General features: G+C 37.2%; 1 protein-coding gene and 2 long non-coding RNA genes across 4 annotated transcripts; 2 read left to right on the plus strand and 1 right to left on the minus strand.

Moving 5' to 3' along the window:
- Window positions 1-261: 261 nt before the first annotated feature.
- LOC110006688 (uncharacterized) lies at window positions 262-3,101 on the plus strand. 2 transcript variants are annotated; one of them, XR_016041374.1, is made up of 3 exons: window positions 368-944; window positions 2,561-2,623; window positions 2,754-3,101. It is a non-coding gene; the product is annotated as an uncharacterized LOC110006688 (long non-coding RNA). The 2 variants fall into 2 exon arrangements; XR_002279842.2 differs by lacking the exon at window positions 2,561-2,623 and having other exon boundaries at window positions 262-944.
- A 978-nt stretch (window positions 3,102-4,079) lies between these two features.
- LOC105420127 (uncharacterized) lies at window positions 4,080-6,632 on the minus strand. The gene is made up of 2 exons (XR_966452.3): window positions 6,181-6,632; window positions 4,080-4,785 (listed from the first exon to the last, which is right to left on the minus strand). It is a non-coding gene; the product is annotated as an uncharacterized LOC105420127 (long non-coding RNA).
- Window positions 6,633-9,842: 3,210 nt separating this feature from the next.
- On the plus strand, window positions 9,843-16,425 carry LOC18427407 (Protein kinase superfamily protein). Its single transcript, XM_006836454.3, has 3 exons — window positions 9,843-11,102; window positions 15,002-15,085; window positions 15,175-16,425. Exons 1-3 carry the CDS (start codon window positions 10,355-10,357, stop codon window positions 16,239-16,241), a joined length of 1,899 nt encoding a protein of 632 aa, XP_006836517.1. The 5' UTR covers window positions 9,843-10,354; the 3' UTR covers window positions 16,242-16,425.
- Window positions 16,426-19,612: the final 3,187 nt, after the last annotated feature.

Genomic DNA, 19,612 nt, shown 5'->3' on the forward strand with positions numbered 1-19,612 from the left:
TAGTGTAGATCGATAGATCTATGAAAACTTGAAAACTTTGAAAATTGACGGTTGAAAAATGTGTTACAAAAGACATTATTTTCAAAACTTGAAATCCATTTTTTTCTCATGTCTATGCATCTTGATTTCGAGATGATCAATTTGATGATACTTTGGCATCAAAACGATCTCTTCTAGTGAAATTTTTGATTGTTTAGAGCCTCGGCTCTATATAAACGTTTTCTATATATATATATATATATATATATATATGGAAAAGCTGAGGTTAGCCCGCTCGCTCACCCCATTAAGCTGCGCCCAATGGTCGATGGTCAGGATGGCTTAGCCGCCCGCTCTCTTTTTTTAATGGGGCGCTGACACATCCGCTGACACATTATTAATGTTAGCCTCTCCCTCCTATTCTCTCTCTTTTCACAGACCTCCCTCTCTCTCTCTCTCTCTCTCTCTCTCTCTTCACAGACCTCTCTCCTATTCTCTCTCTTAACAGACCTCCCTCTCTCTCTTCACGGACCTCCCTCTCTCTCTTCGCGGACCTCCCTCTCTCTATGTTTAGCAGTGTTTAGCAGTAGCGATGGACGCGATGCAGCAGTAGCAATGGACGCGATGGCAGCAATGCAGCAGCCATTGAAGCCCCTGGGCTTGAGCATCGCCTCTCTCTCTTTATCAGCCATTGAAGCCCTCTCAGCCCACACAGAGGGATGGACACCTCTCTCTCTATAGCTACAACAGCAGCATCACATCCCTCTCTCTCTCTCTCTATATGCAGTCATTGAAGCCCCTGAGCTTGGGCATCTCTCTCGTTTTAGTAACTATTGAAGCCCTCTGAGCACACACAGAAATAGTAGCCCTCTCGTCCCTCACCAATAGCAACTATTGAAGCCTTCTCACTCTCTCAAAAAAAACCCTGGCTGGCCTCCCAACTGTAGCCCACCCCATCTCTAAAGGTAATCTCTCTCTCTCTCTCTGTATTGGACTCAGTCAAATACAATCTGCTATCTACAATTTCCATCGATTTGGGGTTTTTAGACAAAACCATGACGACGACATGCATCTCTGTATTGGATGAGATACAAATGCATCAGATCTTTTGCGTCTCTGTTTTGGATGAGATAATTTCTCGTTTGAATCTGTGTTTCCTATGAACAATAGAGAGGGAGAGTGGTTGCTGTTGTTTTTTGAGGTTGAGATGGACTGGTCTTCCTAAGATTGAATGCGAAATTGAAATATAGATTAGAGAGAGAAATAGTGAATTCATCGAAGCTGCATGTTATATATTCTGGAATGTGGGTTTTTTGTTTGTTTGCTGAAACATTTTATCTGATATGATATAAGATTAATTCATTAGATTTGGGGGAGTTTTTTTTTGTTGTGTTATGATAATTTGGTGAAATGTTGATCATTCATTATTTACATATTTAAGACAAAATTAGGTCCATTACGCACGAGCAGCAGATATTGTTACAACACACCATGCCACTTACTCATTTAGTGTTAAAACAAATAAAAAAGAATGTCAAATTAGTTCTATAGAACTAATCTAAGATCAATTCTGTGAAAAATTTTGATTGAGAACAAGCTTTGGTGTGACTAGTTGAAATCAGATGACTCGAGTTGTTTGGCTGAGGTTTTCTATTGAAGAAGTCTACTGGCTTTCTTACTTCCATATACCTTTCTTCTTCTTCTTTTTCTTCTTTTTTCTCATGTATCTTTACGGGTATTAAAAATTTAGAGCCTCATGGGTTCTTGACTCCATTGTGGTGAATGATCGTTCATGTACTTCCAGTTTTGTAAAATGTAATTGGTCATAATGGTAATCTTACATTGCATGGTGAGATAAAAGATACCCAAAAAATATCTTGTAGATGCAAATATCTGTGAATATATATGTCTTTGTATATACTCTTCCCCGTCCATAGCTACCTTATTCCCAAAATGAATATTACATGAATGTGGCATAAAATATTTGCTGAATTTTGTTAGAAATGTGCTTGTTTGGGAACACAGGGCAGGACTGTTTAATGGCTTCCCAATTCTTTCATAGTAACAATGGAAACAAAAATGGATTCCATTGAAAGGGAATGAGTATCACGATACTTGTATAATATTTGTAATTACCATCAATACTCTTTTTTCAGGACAGGATCGCTGATGTTTAAATTTGTATCGAACTAAAATTGCGGAAAATGTTACTTGTGGCCTGATGAATGCATGCTGCTAGTGCACGCTACAAAATTACAAATTAACATGTTATTTGTGGCCTGATGAATGCATGATTGGTATTATTAAAATTGAAATAAATTGAGTTTCTTATTTCTGTTCAATATCTTCATGTGGCATCTGATGCACCATATAATGAATCACTTACTCTTAGAAATTAGAATACATATGTTACAAACATTTATTTATTTTTTCAATTATCTTTCTCTCCCATTTTGTTTCCCTTTATGCTTTTTTGTTGCAGTTTTGTTTTTGGCCATTGGGTTTTTTCGCCCCTGTTGCATTGAGTTTATATCACAAGTATGTAGTATCTATTTGTTACAATTTTATCTTCCTCTTATAGTGCTAAGAACAAAACACGTAATAAGCTTCGGACCCATAAGAAGCTAGCAGACGTGAGTTGATGGTAAGAAGCAATTGTTTAGTAGTCATGTTTGCAAGTTCATTTTGAAACATTTGTATGTGCGTGGAAGTTCATATTTGTAATTTCATTTGGAACACTATTGTCACTTATCAAAATGTGTTTTATGTCTCAGGCAGAGAGGACAATTCATATGGAACAACTTCAAAGGAGGGGCTCTGTTGCTGTTTTTTTTTGAAAAGTTTGTTGTTAAACTATTGCCATTATTGATGTAGGTTTTATGCCATTCACTCAAAGAAAAGACATAGGTTGTATGCCATTGTACTCTTTTCACTTCTTTTTGGGTTGTTAGGTGATATGTAAAGTGATTGGGTACAAGGAACGAACCATTATTTGATAATGGGCAGGACTACTGAACTTTATATGAATAATTTTGTTATTGAATGGACTACCCCATTTGGCAGGTAGTTGATGAATTGTATGTAATATTATAGTTATCAAATGCAATGTATTATCACTATGGCAATAATTTGTCAACCTGTTTCTTGAAAGGCTTTTAGATGAGTAGAATGTATTTCAAATTGTTATTAGATGCTATATATTATCACTAGAGCCTGTCTCGCTAATTGTGAGTCTTTCAATTTGTTAAGTGTACAATCTCAAGGTCAAGATGATTAACTATAGGGTTTTGATATCTGAACAACCTTTCAGATAGATTTTTCAAACGTGCCTTACTTCTACAATATAAGGTTGGCACCTTATATAAACTTGTTCCTGCTCTTAGCTACTAAACTATAAGCCCAAGCTACATGAAATTCTCTGGCTAAAATCAGCAAGGAGTTTTAGATGTATTTTTCAACAAATTTCCATGCTCATTTCATTGAGATCATCCACATATCCCTCAAAGGTGGGATGCCTGGATCCTCCTTTTGATCAGACTACCATCCTCATAAAAAAAAAAAAAAGGATTCACAAGCATTCTGTTAAGTGCCTAAAAATATAATGTCTTCAGATCGAATGGAAATCAACCCGTATTTGGACAGTGAAATCTAAGTGCTTATAATATCCAGTTTTCTTTGTTGAGAACATTCTAGTGATTTTGTATCGGATCCTAAAATTTTAGATCAAACAAATACTCCCTAGTAGATTTTCTACCCAATGCTAGCAATAGTAATGCTGGCAGTAGATTTTCTACCCAATGCGCACTTGTGCATCTTAAGCAGTCACTGCTGGCAATAGTAAAACAACCACAATATATGTTTTGGGTAGTTTCTGAAGTGGCCTAAACTGCACAAGATCACAAGTTTCTCATAAGAATCAAGGTGATGAAAGACTCCAAATGCTCTGCTTTAGAATGGCTTACAAATTAAATTAAGTTTAATAACTTCTAGTTTAATCATCCTTTTTGGATCTTTATAGAAATCTTGCTCAAATGAGAGTCCCATGACTCAAAAAGAGTTCACAAATATTGAAACCAGATGCACAAAAGGAGGAGCACAAATTTCATAATTCTTTTATCATTAGCATCCCTCTTTGGGGAGTCAAAAAGTAATAGCAAATACACAGTATCACTCTATATGTCACACAGAGCACATAGAGAGTGCGAAACAATCAAGAATATTGTACCTACAAAATATGAATACAATAAAGATTAAGTGCAAGCAAACCTCCAACATCAGAGACCCCATGTAACCTCTCCCCATTCTCTAGCGCCCCTCTCTTTCTAGCTTAAGAACAAGTAAACACCGCCATCCTAAAATGGATGGTGGTGGCTCTCTCCCTCTATATCTCTCTCTCTATCTCTGTCTCAAGGTTCCAAGGAGCTAGAGAGGGCGGGGGAGTAGGGAACATGGGTGGCACTGCAGAGAAGATGATATTGTTGTCGATGGAATGTGACTCACAGGAGAGAGCAACCAAAGCAGCCACTTAAGTAGCATTGCCAGCGAGAGTGGGCTTGGTGTCATTGTAGTTTCCTCTTACATCTTTGAAACCATCGTGCTTGTCGGGTCCTGGCACCATTGCCCCCACACGTGTGTTTGGGTTAGGTTTGGGCGTGTCCCTCCCCATTTCCACCCACCCTTGTAAGAGTACTTGATCTTGTTCTTAGGGATTGAAGTTGTTCTATGGTGTACATGTTTTGGGTTGTGGTTTTCGAAACCCACAATATAGCTCATCTTTCGAGGGTTCTTGCCTAGAATAAAATCAATCTGCAACATGGAAAGTGGTTAAACATTAGTATGAGTAATTTTCAGTATTAATCAACCAAAAGGCCTCTCTCTTTCTCTGAAATTGTAAAGTTAAGCATGTATGTGCAAGAAGAGTTTTGGATCTCATGGAGAAGCACATGCGCCACCACACTCGCTCTGTAAGAAGGTTTTAAATTCTCCCAAAAATATTTAGCTTACCCCAAAATTAAGCTTACATGTACAAGAACAATACTAAGATGGGTCACTCCTGGGATTGGAGTGTGTTGTGTTGTACTTACACTAGCAATGAAATGCTTTTTTTGAGTTCTATTATTTATTATAAGAAAAATTATGGGCAATACTTCCCGAACATTGTATCCAAACCAGAAAACTACAAATTTGGCTAAATTTTGAGAGATCCTAGTCCAGGATCCAATATTTTGGAGGAGGGGGGGGGGGGGGGGGGGGGGAGGAGAGGTTCAACCCTTAGCTAAAAACTGTTTCAGTTTCACAGCAGACCCATTTGAACAAAAGTTTCTTTTTTTTGGTCATTTCTCCAAGCCTTATTTTTGGCTAAATTTTGCAAGATCATAGTCCAGGATCTGACATTTAGGGTTTAACCTCAACTATTTCAATTTTATGCCTGTGTACCTATTTGAACCAAAGTATTTTTTTTTTTTGCCCTGAGATTTATCTCGTCATATATCAAATGATAGATAACTTGCTTAGCAATCAATGAGTAAAATAATTTATCCAATGAAAAAAAAATATTATGCAAGAGTACTTGGGTTCTTGCAAAATTGCGTAGAAAATCACTTTGGCATTCTTTTTTATTTGTTTTAACACTAAATAAGCGGCATGGTGTGCTGTAACAATATCTGTTGCTCCTATGTAATGGACCTAATTTTGTCTTAAACATGTAAATAAAGAATTATCAATATTTCACCAAATTATCATAACACAACAAAAAAAAAACTCTCCCAAATCTAATGAATTAATCTTATATCATATCAGATAAAATGTTTCAAGCAAACAAACAAAAAAACCCACATTCCAGAATATATAACATGCAGCTTCAATGAATTCACTATTTCTCTCTCTAATCTATATGATCCAATTTTTCAATTTCGTATTCAATCTTAGGAAGACCAGTCCAGAAACCCACCTCAACCTCAAAATACAACAACAACCACTTTCCCTCTCTATTGTTCATAGGAAACACAGATCCAAATGAGAAACTATCTCATCCAAAATAGAGATGCGAAAGCATCGGATGCATTTGTATCTCATCCAATATAGAGATACATATGATCATCATGGTTTTGTCTAAAATCCCAAATAAACCCCAAATCGATGGAAATTGTAGACAACAAATTGTATTTAACTGAGTCAAATACAGAGAGAGAGAGAGAGTACCTTTAGAGATGGGGTGGGCTACAGTTGGGAGGCCAGCCAGGGTTTTTCTGAGCGAGCGAGAGGGCTTCAATAGTTGCTAATGGGGAGGGGCAAGAGGGTTTCTATTTCTGTGTGGGCTCAGAGGGCTTCAATAGTTACTAAAAAAAGAGAGATGCCCAAGCTCAGGGGCTTCAATGGCTGCATATAGACAAAGAGAGAGGGATGCGCTACTACTGCTGCAGCTACACAGAGAGACGTGTCCATCCCTCTGTGTGGGCTGAGAGGGCTTCAATGGATGATAAAGAGAGAGAGGCGATGCCCAAGCCCAAGGGCTTCAATGGTGCTGCATCGCTGCCATCGCGTCCATTGCTACTGCTGCATCGTGTCAGGGAGGTCCGCGAAGAGAGAGAGGGAGGTCCGGGAAGAGAGAGAGAATAGGAGACAAGTCCGTGAAGAGAGAGAGGGAGGTCCGTGAAGAGAGAGAGAATAGGAGAGAGAGGCTAACATTAATAATGTGTCAACGGATGTGTCAGTGCCCCACTAAAAAAAGAGAGCGGGGGCTAAGCCATCCTGACCATCGATTTCGAAAGTTTTGATCACGACTGTTGGGCGCAGCTCAATGGGGTGCATGAGCGAGCTAACCTTAGCTTTTCCTATCCATATATATATATATATATATATATATATTAGGATTAACTGAAAATCTATTTTTATATCTAATTACAAAAATTTAAACTCAAAAAATAGCTAAAATCAAGTAGATTTATAAACATATGAAAATCTTGAAAATAGACGGTCTAGATAATGTTTTGCAATATGCACATTTCTGGGACTCAAAATCTTTTTTTTTTTCATATTCGTACATCTCGATATCAAGATGATCAATTAGAAAGTTTTTCAACGTTAAAACAATATTTTCCGATGGATTTTTGAGGTGCATATGTAATTGTAATTCTACATTTTAAGGTTGCATCCTTATATAAACTTTTTTCTCTCTCTCTCTCTCTCTCTCTCTCTCTTTTTCTCTCTCTCTCTCTCTCTCTTTTTCTATATATATATATATATATATATATATATATATATATATATATATATATATATATATATATATCGAGAGAGAGAGGAAAACATTACAAAAGGCCTATAAGTGAAGTTCTACAGTACTTCACCTATGGTTTAATCAAAATTCAAAGTTTATCACACGGTCACAGATGTCTGATAGTATTTGAATTTTAATATTTGTTCTACAAATCATAATGATTTGAAATTTTGTAAGTGTGCGCGCCTTAGTGAGATGCACATTAATAAAATATAAAACAAATGATTTGAATGATAAAACTTATGCAAAATAGCCCTAGAAAATTTCAAGGGTAATTTTACCAGTTTATTTTGTCTATTATTTTTTAAATATTTTATTTTAGTGCGACTTGGTCATATGTACACACGCCCTAAATTTTAAATAAATCTAATTAGTACAATAATTATAGAAATTCAAATACTTCCGGACAACTGTGTTAAAAACTTTGGATGGTGATGAGGTATAGGTGAAGTATTGTAGAACGTTACTTATAGTAGATGCTTCTATATATATATATATATATATATATATATAGGTATGGTTTCTATACGGTTGCAACCTTAAACAATCCACTTAATGAATACCTCCAAATTTTATCATAACATGTAATTTTGGTTTAAAAAATTCTTAGGATTATCTAAAAATCTATTTTCATATTTAATTATAAAATCTTAAACTCCAAAAATAGTTAAAATCAAGTAGATTACAAACATATAAAAATCTTGAAAATGAACGGTCTAGATAATATGTTGCAAGATGCACTATTTTTGGGACTCAAATCTATTTCTTTTTTTATATTCATACGTCTCAATGTCCAGATGATCAATTAGAGGGTTTTCAACATTAACACAACCTCTTTCAATAGATTTTTGAGGTGCATATGTAATTCTACATTTTAAGTTTAATATTTATATATATATATATAGGGCAAGCTTTCTATGCTTCCCCTACAGTATAAAACTTATATGCTTCCCCTTATCCAACCGTCCATTCTGAATGGAGGGCTAATATTGCCCTAATCACAATGTCACGTCTCTACACTCTTTTATTTTAAATTTTTTTTATAAACTATTTTGACACCAATTTTTGGACGTTCAATCCTCTATTAAACTCGCACTAGTGAAAAATATGAAACAAATATTTTCAATAAAATAAAATGATCAAAATACCCTTGAAATTTTTAAGGGATATTTTGGTCATTATATTTTATCAAAACATTATTTTTAATTTTTTTTATAGGTGTGTCCAAATGAGAAGATGACACATACCAAATGTCATATTCATACAATTTGTATAAAAAAAACTAAAAATAAAATACTTTGAAACGTCGAAACTAAGATCCAACGGTGAGTGGCTCTCTTGATCAAAATTGGACGGCTAGATAGTAGGGGAGGATAGTTCTTCTATGCTGTAGGGGAGGTATAGAAACCTTTCATATATATATATATATGGGCAATGATTTCATGGCAACCGTTATATAGTAATTTGATGCAACAACCTTAAAAAACCATCTTATTGCCATTTGTTTGATCCAAAATCTGAAATATACACTCTTTTCATTCTAATGAACATTCACAAAAAAAGAAAAAATAAAAACACAACCTAGAAAGTATTTTTTTAGTCTAATTAACATAGGCCGTTCATTTTGGTGAGATGCTTAGATCTAGGTCTTAGAAGTATTTTTAATTTCCAATTTTTTTGGATGGCTTTATTATCATTAGATAAACAATGTTAAAAAAGGAAAAAATGATTTTTATGTTTTAAAGGCTAAGATCTTGAAGTTCACAAAATGAATGGTCTAGATTCGTTTTTGGAGGGGACTCATTTGACCATAGGGCAAATTGAACTTTTTTTTTTGGAGGATTGATTATTGAAATGAAGAGAGTGTGTGTGTAAAATTTGAGGTCATACAAATACCATAAACGTAGTTTTCTAGAAGTGTAGTTGCATTATATTATGCTACAACCGTTGTATTGGATCATTGATATATATATATATATATATATATATATATATATATATATATATATATATATATATATATATATGTATATATACATGTATATATACATGTATATAGGCACTGATTTCATGCAAAGGTTCTATAGAAATATAATAAAAAAATCTTCAAAAACCATGTTAGAGCTATTTATTTGACTTCAAATTTTAAATATACACTCTTTTAATTCCATTGAACAATAAAAAAATTTACAAAAATTAGAAACATAACCTATAAAGTGTACTTTTAGCCCAATTAATATAGGCCATCCATTTTAATGAGATGCTTTGATCCAGGCCTTAGAATAATTGTTTTTCGTTCCAAGTTTTTTTGTTTGTTTTCATATCATTAGATTAACTATGTTAAAAGAAAAAAAAATTGATTTTGAATTTGTAAGATGGTCTTGAAATTCATGAGATAGATAGTCTCAATTCATTATCGGAAAGAACTCATTTTGATCATATTTAAAATATAAATTAAATTTTATCATTTTTTAAAATTAATTATGAGAATAAAGATTTATGGACAAATAAACGTCATGAATTTTTTAAAAAAATGTGATTTTATTATATTACAAGGATAGGGTGATAGGGATTATTCCCTTCCATAACATTCCGTGGCATTGGGGTAGCCCATTGGCGGCCCTCCCTCATGGGACGCGACACCCAACGCTACTTTGAATCCAAGGATTCAAAAAAAATTGTTCCCGTTGAAACCTGAAACACTCTCGCTATCTATCTCTGCACGCACCTCGTTCTTTGGAAATCACGAGATGCTCACACCCCATCTCTTCAATTCTCTCGCACTGCTGCTCGCTTCTCCACGCCCCACCCGACCTTTACAATCCAGAGGCAAATTCCCACCTTCTCTGTGCGACACCTCACGCCCATCAACTTCCCACCTTTACAAATCCAGAGGCAAATTCCCACCTTCTCTGTGCGACACGTCACACCAGTCAACTTCGAGAACCTCCTCTCTGTCTCTAACCCCTTCCTTCTTTCTCTCTCCTCAATGCCTTGCTTTCTCTCTCCTCCATGGTTTGCCCATTTCTTCTTTGCCAATACCATGTCGGGTCTTCTCCTTCTTCTCTCTGACCTCATCCTCTTTCTCACTCCTTCATGGCTCACTCTCTCTCTTCTGTCACCACCCATTTGCTTCTCTGGGTTTCTCTCACATGGGTCTTACTCTTGTCATCTTACCTCTGCAATTCACTTCCTGGAATTGTGAACAAATGCAATGAAAAATGTGGCCCCATTTCCATTACCTACCCTTTTTATCTCAAAGAATCATGTGGTTTTCACGGCTTCAGACTAGGTTGCTCAAACTCCACACCCACCCTTGAGTTAAATTCTGAAACTTTTACAGTTCTCGAAATTTCATCAGATAGCATCTCAATCGATTTTCCTGGTTCTTCATGTCGATTTGATTCAAGAGATTTTGAATTTAAGGGTAATCAATTCTATGGAATTTCTATTCAGAATGTGATCCAACTATGGGATTGTGAGAAGAACTCTTCTTTATGTAAATTGGACTGCAGGGGGCCTGATGAAGAAAATGAAAATGTGGGTTGTGAAGGAAATAGCAGTTGTTGTTATCCGCTGAGTGATACGAGTTTCTGGCAACCTGGTGATGGGTTTTCTGTGTTTGATGGATTTGGATGTCAGGGCTTATCGATATCAAGTGTTTCTCCTGGTTCAAAGCCTGAGCTTAAGCTTGAGTGGGCCGTTCCAGGATACTCCCCAGGTAGTGTATGCTCGAATAACGCTTTATCAGTGAATGCCACGACAGTTGCAGAGGGAATAAGGTGCGTTTGTGAAGATGGGTTTCTTGGAGATGGTTTTGCCGAGGGGATTGGATGCGTAAAAGGTAACCCACTTCCTTTTAGCCTCACTCCATACAGATTTCTTGTTTTTGTTTCTGTCAATGGTGTTTATGAAGATCTATGTGGTACCATGTGTCTATTTCATTTCTTTCTTTTTTACCATTTTTCTCATACAATCCATTACTGTTGGTTATTGAAGACATTTTTGGCTACAGCTAAGACATTTTTCGCTACAGCTAATGTCATCGTTCAAACCAATTCCTCTCTCTGACCAGTGAAACAAAGGAAGATCATATATTTAATTCCTGGGAGTGAGAAAGAGGGAAAGGAAATTTGGTTACTTGGAACCATGATGATATGTTGATTCCCTGGCTCAAAAAAGAAGACAGTAAGAATTATGCTATTCTCTCTGAAGACTGAAACTCTTATGAAATTAAAGAAAATATTGGACGAAAACATATAAATTTGATAGATTTTTAATTATAGGAACATCTGACATCACAACATATTAAGGTTATGATTATCACGTACATAGAACACAAGAAACAGCGGCAATGTCATTGCACTGCTATAGTAGCACATGATCCACTAGTCAACTACATCTATTTTAAGAGATCCCCACCTCTTGTAATTGAGGTTTTTAAGGCCATAGGCATTTGATGCTTTCTTCATTCATGATACTGCTTATTTGGAGGCAAACCACTAAAAGGCCTCCAAGTTCTCCTTCTTTCAACGCCATAGGTTCTTGCAGAGTTTCCTATTCATGAGAGCGCCTTACCCTGTTGAATGTCCATCATCAGGAACCACTGTTGATCTATGCTATTTGTAATCAGGAACAGACGGTCCCATGAGGTATACCTCATACTAAACACTAGTGGTATACGTTTGACAAATACACCCAGCATTTCCTTGAAGGACTCTTGAATGTCCCATAATTGTTTAGATGAAGTTATCCTAGTAACATGGCCAGGAGGGGTGGATGCAAAGCTTCTGGCTACATATTAGTTTCATTCGCATCCCCTTGCATGTCAGATGTAATATGGTCCCCTCATGAAAGGTTTACCAGATTTGTGTTTCCAGATCAAATAACATTCTGATTATTATTATTTACATGATAACAACAACAACTATACTTAAGTAGTTACATTAGCATCGTTCAGATTTAGGTTAGAGCATGTTACCATGCTTCCGCTGGAGAAAATCTGCAGATACTCCCTCAAATTCTGCAGTTACTCCATTGACCGAATGACATAGGAGGATCTTCTTGAACTGAAATTTTGGAATGCGCTTTTGAATCACCTGATGTGTAATGTCAATATAAATCATCAGTTTTTCTCTTGAGTACCTGAGTGTTAAAAAATTTGGCCACGTGGCCACCTATGTGGCCAAAGGCCTTCCCCGCCCACATAAAGGCCTAGGCAGGGTGCCTAGGCACCGCCAAGGCATCTGCCTCTAGGCGGGCGCCCAGTGCCCTTTGGCGAGAGGGTGGAAATATGCCCTTCACTAAAACAAATGTCATTTTCCTCCCTCAAAGAGGGAGAAAAGGGTTTAGGGGGGGGCATTCTAACCCCCCAAAACCTACTTTGCTAGCATTTGAGAGAGAAAAATTTCCCCAAAACAAGATTTTTTGAAGATTAAAATTTTCTCGAAGGTTTCGATTTCTTATGAAATAAACCCGATACTTTTTGTGGGTTGATTTGGCTGTGAAAGAAAATTTTGGCTCTTACTGGTCATCGAGCCAAGATCTAGTACACATTAAAAGGTTCATATATTTTCATTTTTTTGTTTATGGTTTATATTATATTCATGAGTGTTTAGTTTACTACTTTTTTTCCCCTTCTTCTTTGGTTTTTTATTCTTGTAAATTATTTCAAGTGTAGGATGGTATTTGTGGCCCATATTCTTGACTGAAAAAGGAAGCATAATGTGTCTTTTTTTTTTTTGGATTTTTTCTTGTGTTTTTATTTTGAGTTTATGTTTGGATTTGTGCACCATATTAATGTAATTTAGTAAACTCTCTGAAATTTAATCGAAATGACTTATTTCTATTTAATTTTCTTGTTTGGGCATTTTTTTATTTTATTTTTAATTTGGATTTTAGACTTTAAGTAATTCAATGACCAGTTCTTATATTATATATGTATGAAATATGGTGTATGGACTATGATAATGTGTTTTACTAGTATTTCTGAAAATTACAGTTTCTAAGATCCTTTTGAGGCAGCCAAACCCTCTAAACAGCTCCCATTGGGCATAGACTCGAAATTTTCCTAGACGTGCCGCCTAGTAAACTAGGTGCCCGCCTAGGCAGCTGAATCCATATTTTTGACATTGGAATACCTAAACACTTAGATCTGACTGTACAAAATTGGACAGAATTGTGGGCTTTCATAGGGCATGATTTTTTCATGTTGGTACCATGGTGAGTAATAAGTTTTTTTTTTTCTAACGTGTTTTTTTAAGAGGATGACTGCTGTGTTGTGGGTCAGATCCCAATTGACATCCTAAAAATGCTCCTAGCTAGGGTTTTGCCTGAGGGGGCAATTGTACATTTTGTCCCCATGGAAGCTTATAACCTTCTCAGTTTAGGTTAATCAAAAGTTTTTTGCAGCCAGGATATGTGTATAAATGTATTTTGGATTTCTTGAACAGCTACATCTGAGACCATCCAAAAAATGGATAGCCTGTGTTCAATCAATGATGTAATTTCTTTCAGACACTTCTAGAGAGTGTATTCACTATTTCTTTTTCCTTTTCTTTTTGCCCTTTTTTCTTTAGGTTGTTCTCATGGTTGAGCAACTTCAATCCCCAAGATCTGGGTTCCTAAAGATCCTCCCAGCTTGTGTTTTGCTCGAGGGACCAAATGTACACTTAGATATCGTGGGAGCATGTAACCCCATTTGACTCTGTTTCTCCTGACAAAGGCTAAACATCCTTTAAGAGCGTGTCTAAAACCTGAGGTTCCACATACTGAAAGTTTCTTGACCTTGTTCTCTAAGTTTCTAGACTGTCAAGGAGTTGCAGAGGAGCTGTGCTCTTGGATAAGATGTGAGATTTATTTGTTATAGAAGATTATGTTAGAGGTCCTCCATACAAGTCAAGTTACATCCATAGACCTGTTTATAAATGTGAAGAACCTTGAAGACAAGACAATCCAGAAATACGACGAGCCTTAACTGTGCTGGTTGTAACAAGGCGAAGTGTGCAAGTTGCTGATATCATGACGGCCGGAGCTGCAAAGGAGCTCTGCTCTTAGATAAGACGTGGGTATTATTTATTATGAGGTTCCTATAAGTCAAGTAGCATTTGTGGCTCTGTTTATAAATGTGAAGAACTCTGAAGTTGGACATCCCAGAAATACCTGGAACCTTCAGTGTGATGTTTGTGCCATAACAAAGTGTGTCAGAGAGTAGCAATGTTCTTCTTTGTAATGGCCATTCGCATCACATGGGTGACATCTCCTAGTGGAGAAGTAAAAGCATTTGATGGAAAAGCGCACTTATGAGGCCAGAGATATCTGGGCTGTGTGTTTATAATAGATCCCATGAAAGGGATGTTACTCTTTACTTTTTGTCTCCAGTATTCCTTGTTAGGAGTCATGAACCCTCTGTTTTTGTATTTTTTTCAGTTCTTTCTATTTCAATCGGGCTTACGCACCCAAAAAAAAATGTGCTGTTTGCTTGTATATATCTCCTTTACCTGGTATCCAGAGGATCCTCCATATATGTTTGACTGTTGAGCACTTGATTATCATGTTCCAAGTTTACATCTTTCTAGGGACACGATTATACATGCACTTGAATATGCATTCTTAAGCAACTATGGTCAAATGCACGTGTTCACATACTTACACATGGTGTTCCTCATCTTCTCTCATGGCAGTGGAGTATCACCTTAGAATGTGGACAAGAGCCTGGTAGTTTAACATCAATCTTTCTTACAGCATGTAGGAAGAATGGAAGAGAAACATATGGAGAAGCCTGCCACAATAGGAGAAACATAAAACAGAGAGCAGTGATCCTTGCTGGTGCGTAGTTGGATACAACTAAATATTATTTTTCTTGCGATTGTGTGATCTTGAGTTGTGGATAATCCTGTGCTTTATGTGATAAACAGGGATATTGGCATTCACTGCCATTCTTGCAGCCGTATTGACTTTATATTGTCAATTCAGACAATCCAACAAAGATGACAAGCAAAATCCTAACCCTACTGACTCTTCAAAAATCATTGCTTTTCGAAAGTTATATAGGGCTCAACTATTCACATACAAAGAATTAGAAGTAGCCACAAAAGGATTCGAAGAAAGCCAAAGGATATTGCTTGATGATCATGGAGCTGTCTATGCTGGGGAGCTTGATGATGGATCATATGTATCCATCCATAAGATACTACATGGAAGTGACCAAGGACTTGGACGAGTTTTGGAAAAGATTGATGCCCTCTCTCGTATTTCACATAAGAATATTGCTCGTCTTCTCGGGTGCTGCACCGATTTGGGTTCACCTTTGGTTGTCTTTGAGCTCCCCCGAAATGGAACCCTCAAAGAGCATCTCCAACAAGAGAAAGGCCGAGGCTTAGATTGGCTGACCCGTATAAATATACTAACTAAGGTAGCCAGTGCCCTTGCATACCTAAAGTTTGAAATCTCCCCACCGATTTATCACCAAAATCTTCAATCTGGAAACATACTCCTTGACTATGATTATACCGCAAAGATTGCAGGCTTTGGGCTTGAATTGCTTGGGCTAGCAAGTGGGTCACACCTATCTTTGGACAAAACTGATGAGTTTAGCATTGGTGGGGTAATGCTCGAGATAATCACAGGCTTGGGTCCAACGGGGCTTGCTGCAATGGCGCTGGTTAAGATAAGGGATGGAAGGCTATATGAGATGGTGGACCCATTTCTTCTTTTCCAAGATCCCTCTTTCCAGAGGGAGGCGATGGAGAGGGTTGCTGGGCTTGCTGTTAGGTGCTTGTCAGTTCAGGAGGTTGATAGGCCTAGCATGATGGAAGTTGCAGAAGAGCTTCAAAAGGCTAGGACTGAGAGTATGAAGGCAAGGAGGGAGAGTAGATTGGAGGAGACATTTTCAAACTCCAGCCTTTTGCAAATGGTTTCAATGTCGCCAGACTCAATTTATGTGCCATGTGTGGGCTCAGAGAATGGTGCCTCAGCTGGTTAAATATGCACGATGAGGCTAAAAATAATGATTAGTATGAATTTCTCAATTATCATTGTGACAAAGAATTCCATGTACACTGTTGAGCTTTATGGGAAAAACAAGAAGCACAAGGTGCAAACTACTTGTGCAAACTATTGAACTTGATTGGAGCTTGAAAGTAAGCTTGATGTGTTGTGTTCATAAACTTATCAATATTTGTGCGTGTTTATGCCAGTCACATCATTGCACCGCCTGGCACTGGCCTGGCCAAATCGAAAGGAAGAGCTTGGACCTAGCCCTGCCTTTCCAAAGTGCTGGGTCAAGGTTGGCCCGGCTGATTGCCTCTATTATTATCAATTAGAATTTATTAGACAACTCTTGGTAATATAATTATTTGGCAAAATTGTTTCATTCTCAACTTTTTTTTACTTGTATCAGATTTTTTTTTCCATTCTAGTGTGTTTATGGCCATAATCCTCTTATTGTCTCAATTATTCAAAATTGTTAGTATTTTGGTTTTGAAAAATACTTTGGTGCATTTTAGAATAGCATAATGTTTTGTCATTTTCTTAAGTTTTAAATTATGTTGAGTGAGAAGGAAGTGTTTTTTTACTTGGTTTTGTTTTAAATCGAAGAAGAGTGTGGATTGAATGATATATACGTGTGGGCATTTTCATATTTTAGAACAAACGTGAGAGTGATGATGTATGTGCGGAGCATGTGAAGTTTGTGATGTGCATGTGTGCGTGTGCATGTACGAGGGTGGAAAGGTACTTGTTAGCGTACTTTGTACTCGACTTATGCTTGTACATGTGCATGGAGAGGACCGGCTGTGGCATGTGAGGAATATCTACCAGTCATTAGCTATTGAAGACATGAGCATATGTGACTGTTCACATCCGTCGAGATCAACGGTCGTGAATGTAACTACTTGCATATAGTGTAACGGTACGAAACTATTCACTTGAACATTATTCGCAGCTACGCATAGCTCTATATAATGAGTCTTTTCTCCCAATCTGCGAACGCCATTTTCAATAGAACCTTGGCTCTCATCCTTCTTTATCTACTAAATTTTCTCACTCTCTCTTTACGAATACCATACTTTAATGCTCCCTAGTAAGTTTTTGGTTCAGGTGCATAGAACCTACAATCGCAACAAAAGACTTTATGTTTTCTTGTATCCGAGGATGAATTTCCCTTCTTATGTATACCATCTACATTATTGAATGGTGTGTTGATACCGATGCTACTATTCATGGATCTAATAATTGAGATCTGTTTAAGACTTGTGATTCAATGGCTAATGGAATTTAGCTCAATAGGAACTTAGGCTATGGCCGAAATGCTTGGAAAAGGTACAGTGGAATCATAGTTTGGCTCGGGCAAGGTTCTTACCTTGGAAAATGCATACTATGTCTCGGATATGAGGAGAAACCCTGTGTTGGGATCTATTTTGAATAAATTTTTTTTTAAATAGTTTTGTCCTATTTTGGTATGGGATTAAGACATGGGTAGAACAACTGCACACTCTTATGTGATTAAGGGAAGTAGAAAATCTCATGAGGAGTAAGAGAAGCTGCTTTGGTGAGTGCATGGTTCAGGATATATCCCACTGTCAATACTGCTTCTCTTCAGAAATCTAGGGAGAGCTTTGCATGTCCCATCATGTATCTCACCATTTCTACTAAAGTCATATTCCGCCTCTTGGCAACTCTATTTTGCTTTATTGAGTAGGGCATGGTGTAATGGTGAATAATATCATGCTCCACGCACAAGTCCCTAAAGTTGTGATGAGTACTTACTACCTCTATCAGTTCTTAGGACTTTGATTATCATGTTTGCTTGATTCTATACCTCAGCTTTGTATTCTTTGAATTTCTCTAGTATACATGGCCTATCGTGAGTGGTCATCAGTGAACATGATGAAGTATCTCTTGCGGCTTTTGGTAATCACATTCATAGGATTGTAAATGTCTCTATGTATGATTTCTATTATGCTAGAAGCCCTTTGTGCCCCGATGACATTTTTTCTTGTTAACTTTCTTTGCATATACAAGATTCACACACCTTTGATAGGTCGTCTTTATAAGTTTCCAGACTTCCATCTTTTCTTAACCTTTCCATTCTTTTAAATCCTATGTGCCCTAGTCGCATATGTCATAGAAAATCATCAACATCATTCGAAGACGAGACATAGGCAACTACTTATTTTATTTCAATCGAGTAAAGACCGTCTACAAGCAGACCGGTCATGACAATCTCATCATGGTTTTTCACTATTACCTTATTTTCAGAGAAGGTGATGATTAACCTGGCCTTAACTATCATTGAAGCCAAAACCAAGTACTTCCTCATGTCAGGAGCATGGAGTGCTTGTTTTAGGACCATGAATATCCCATTCTTCATTTCTAGTACAAAGTCACCAACACTCAGAATATCGGTCCTTCGGTTCCCTCCCATGTAAATGTGTTGCTCACTCGGCCCCACGTGTTTGAAGGTGTGGAAAGCATCCTTGGTATTTGACACGTGGGTTGTAGCTTTCGAGTCAAGACACCAAGATGTGCCATTGGGGTCAATTAACAATGTCTCAAATTCCACACACGCAAGTTCCTTGTTACCACCAGGGTTCTTATTGAACTGACATCCTTGGCTATATGACCTATTTTCTGACATATGTAGCAAGCCGTACTCTTTCTCTTTCCCTTAAACTTTTTTTCTCTCCCCCTCCCCTCTCTCTCTCTCTCTCTCCCTCTTTTCTTTTCCTCCCCCCACTGTTTATTTTTCATTTTACCCATCTTTGTTAGGCTTAAAGTAGGGTTGAGAGTTTACCATGTGTACCACATCTTTGGGTGCCGGTGCACTGTATGCATTCCACTTTTCCTTCTCGGCTTTGAGCAATGTGATAAGCTCCTCTAGCTTAGGAGCAATTTCTCAGGCAACAAGGGATGATATGAATACCTCTCAAGAAATGGGGAGCGTATTCATCAAGTGCACCACTTGAATGGTTTCCAGAGGCTGGATCTCGATCACCTCCATCTCTCAAACGCCTTAAAAGTGCGCACGTGCTTTACTGTTTTTGTACCCTCGACCATTTTCAGATTGTTGTACTTCTTTATTGCCAATGATTTTCTCATAAGGACCAACATACTCCTTCTCGAGCTAGTTGTGCATTCCTTTAATAGTTCTAATTGGCTCATACTTAGATTCGTATGAGTCATTCATGGTGTAGAAACCCTAATCTTGATTGAGAAAGCTGTGAATGATCAAAATGTACTCGGCAAGATACCTCGAATTTGAACCATTCACACAATCCTAACCCATCCGTAAACTAGCCTCCATAAACCCCATATCGCTTCGGCAGAGCTAAAAGCGCTTGAAGAAAAAAAGCA

The sequence above is a fragment of the Amborella trichopoda genome, chromosome 9 (genome assembly GCF_054954075.1).
Source record: "Amborella trichopoda isolate Santa Cruz 75 chromosome 9, AtrichopodaSantaCruz75HAP2 v2.0, whole genome shotgun sequence".
NCBI classification, from domain to species: domain Eukaryota; kingdom Viridiplantae; phylum Streptophyta; class Magnoliopsida; order Amborellales; family Amborellaceae; genus Amborella; species Amborella trichopoda.

Excerpts from the sequence above, each read along its gene's own strand:
- LOC18427407 (XM_006836454.3), top strand. The coding sequence starts at position 10,355 with ATGGCTCACTCTCTCTCTTCTGTCACCACCCATTTGCTTCTCTGGGTT. Across the intron at positions 11,103-15,001 it reads GGGGATTGGATGCGTAAAAG|CATGTAGGAAGAATGGAAGA; the intron begins GTAACCCACTTC and ends TCTTTCTTACAG. Across the intron at positions 15,086-15,174 it reads GAGAGCAGTGATCCTTGCTG|GGATATTGGCATTCACTGCC; the intron begins GTGCGTAGTTGG and ends TGTGATAAACAG.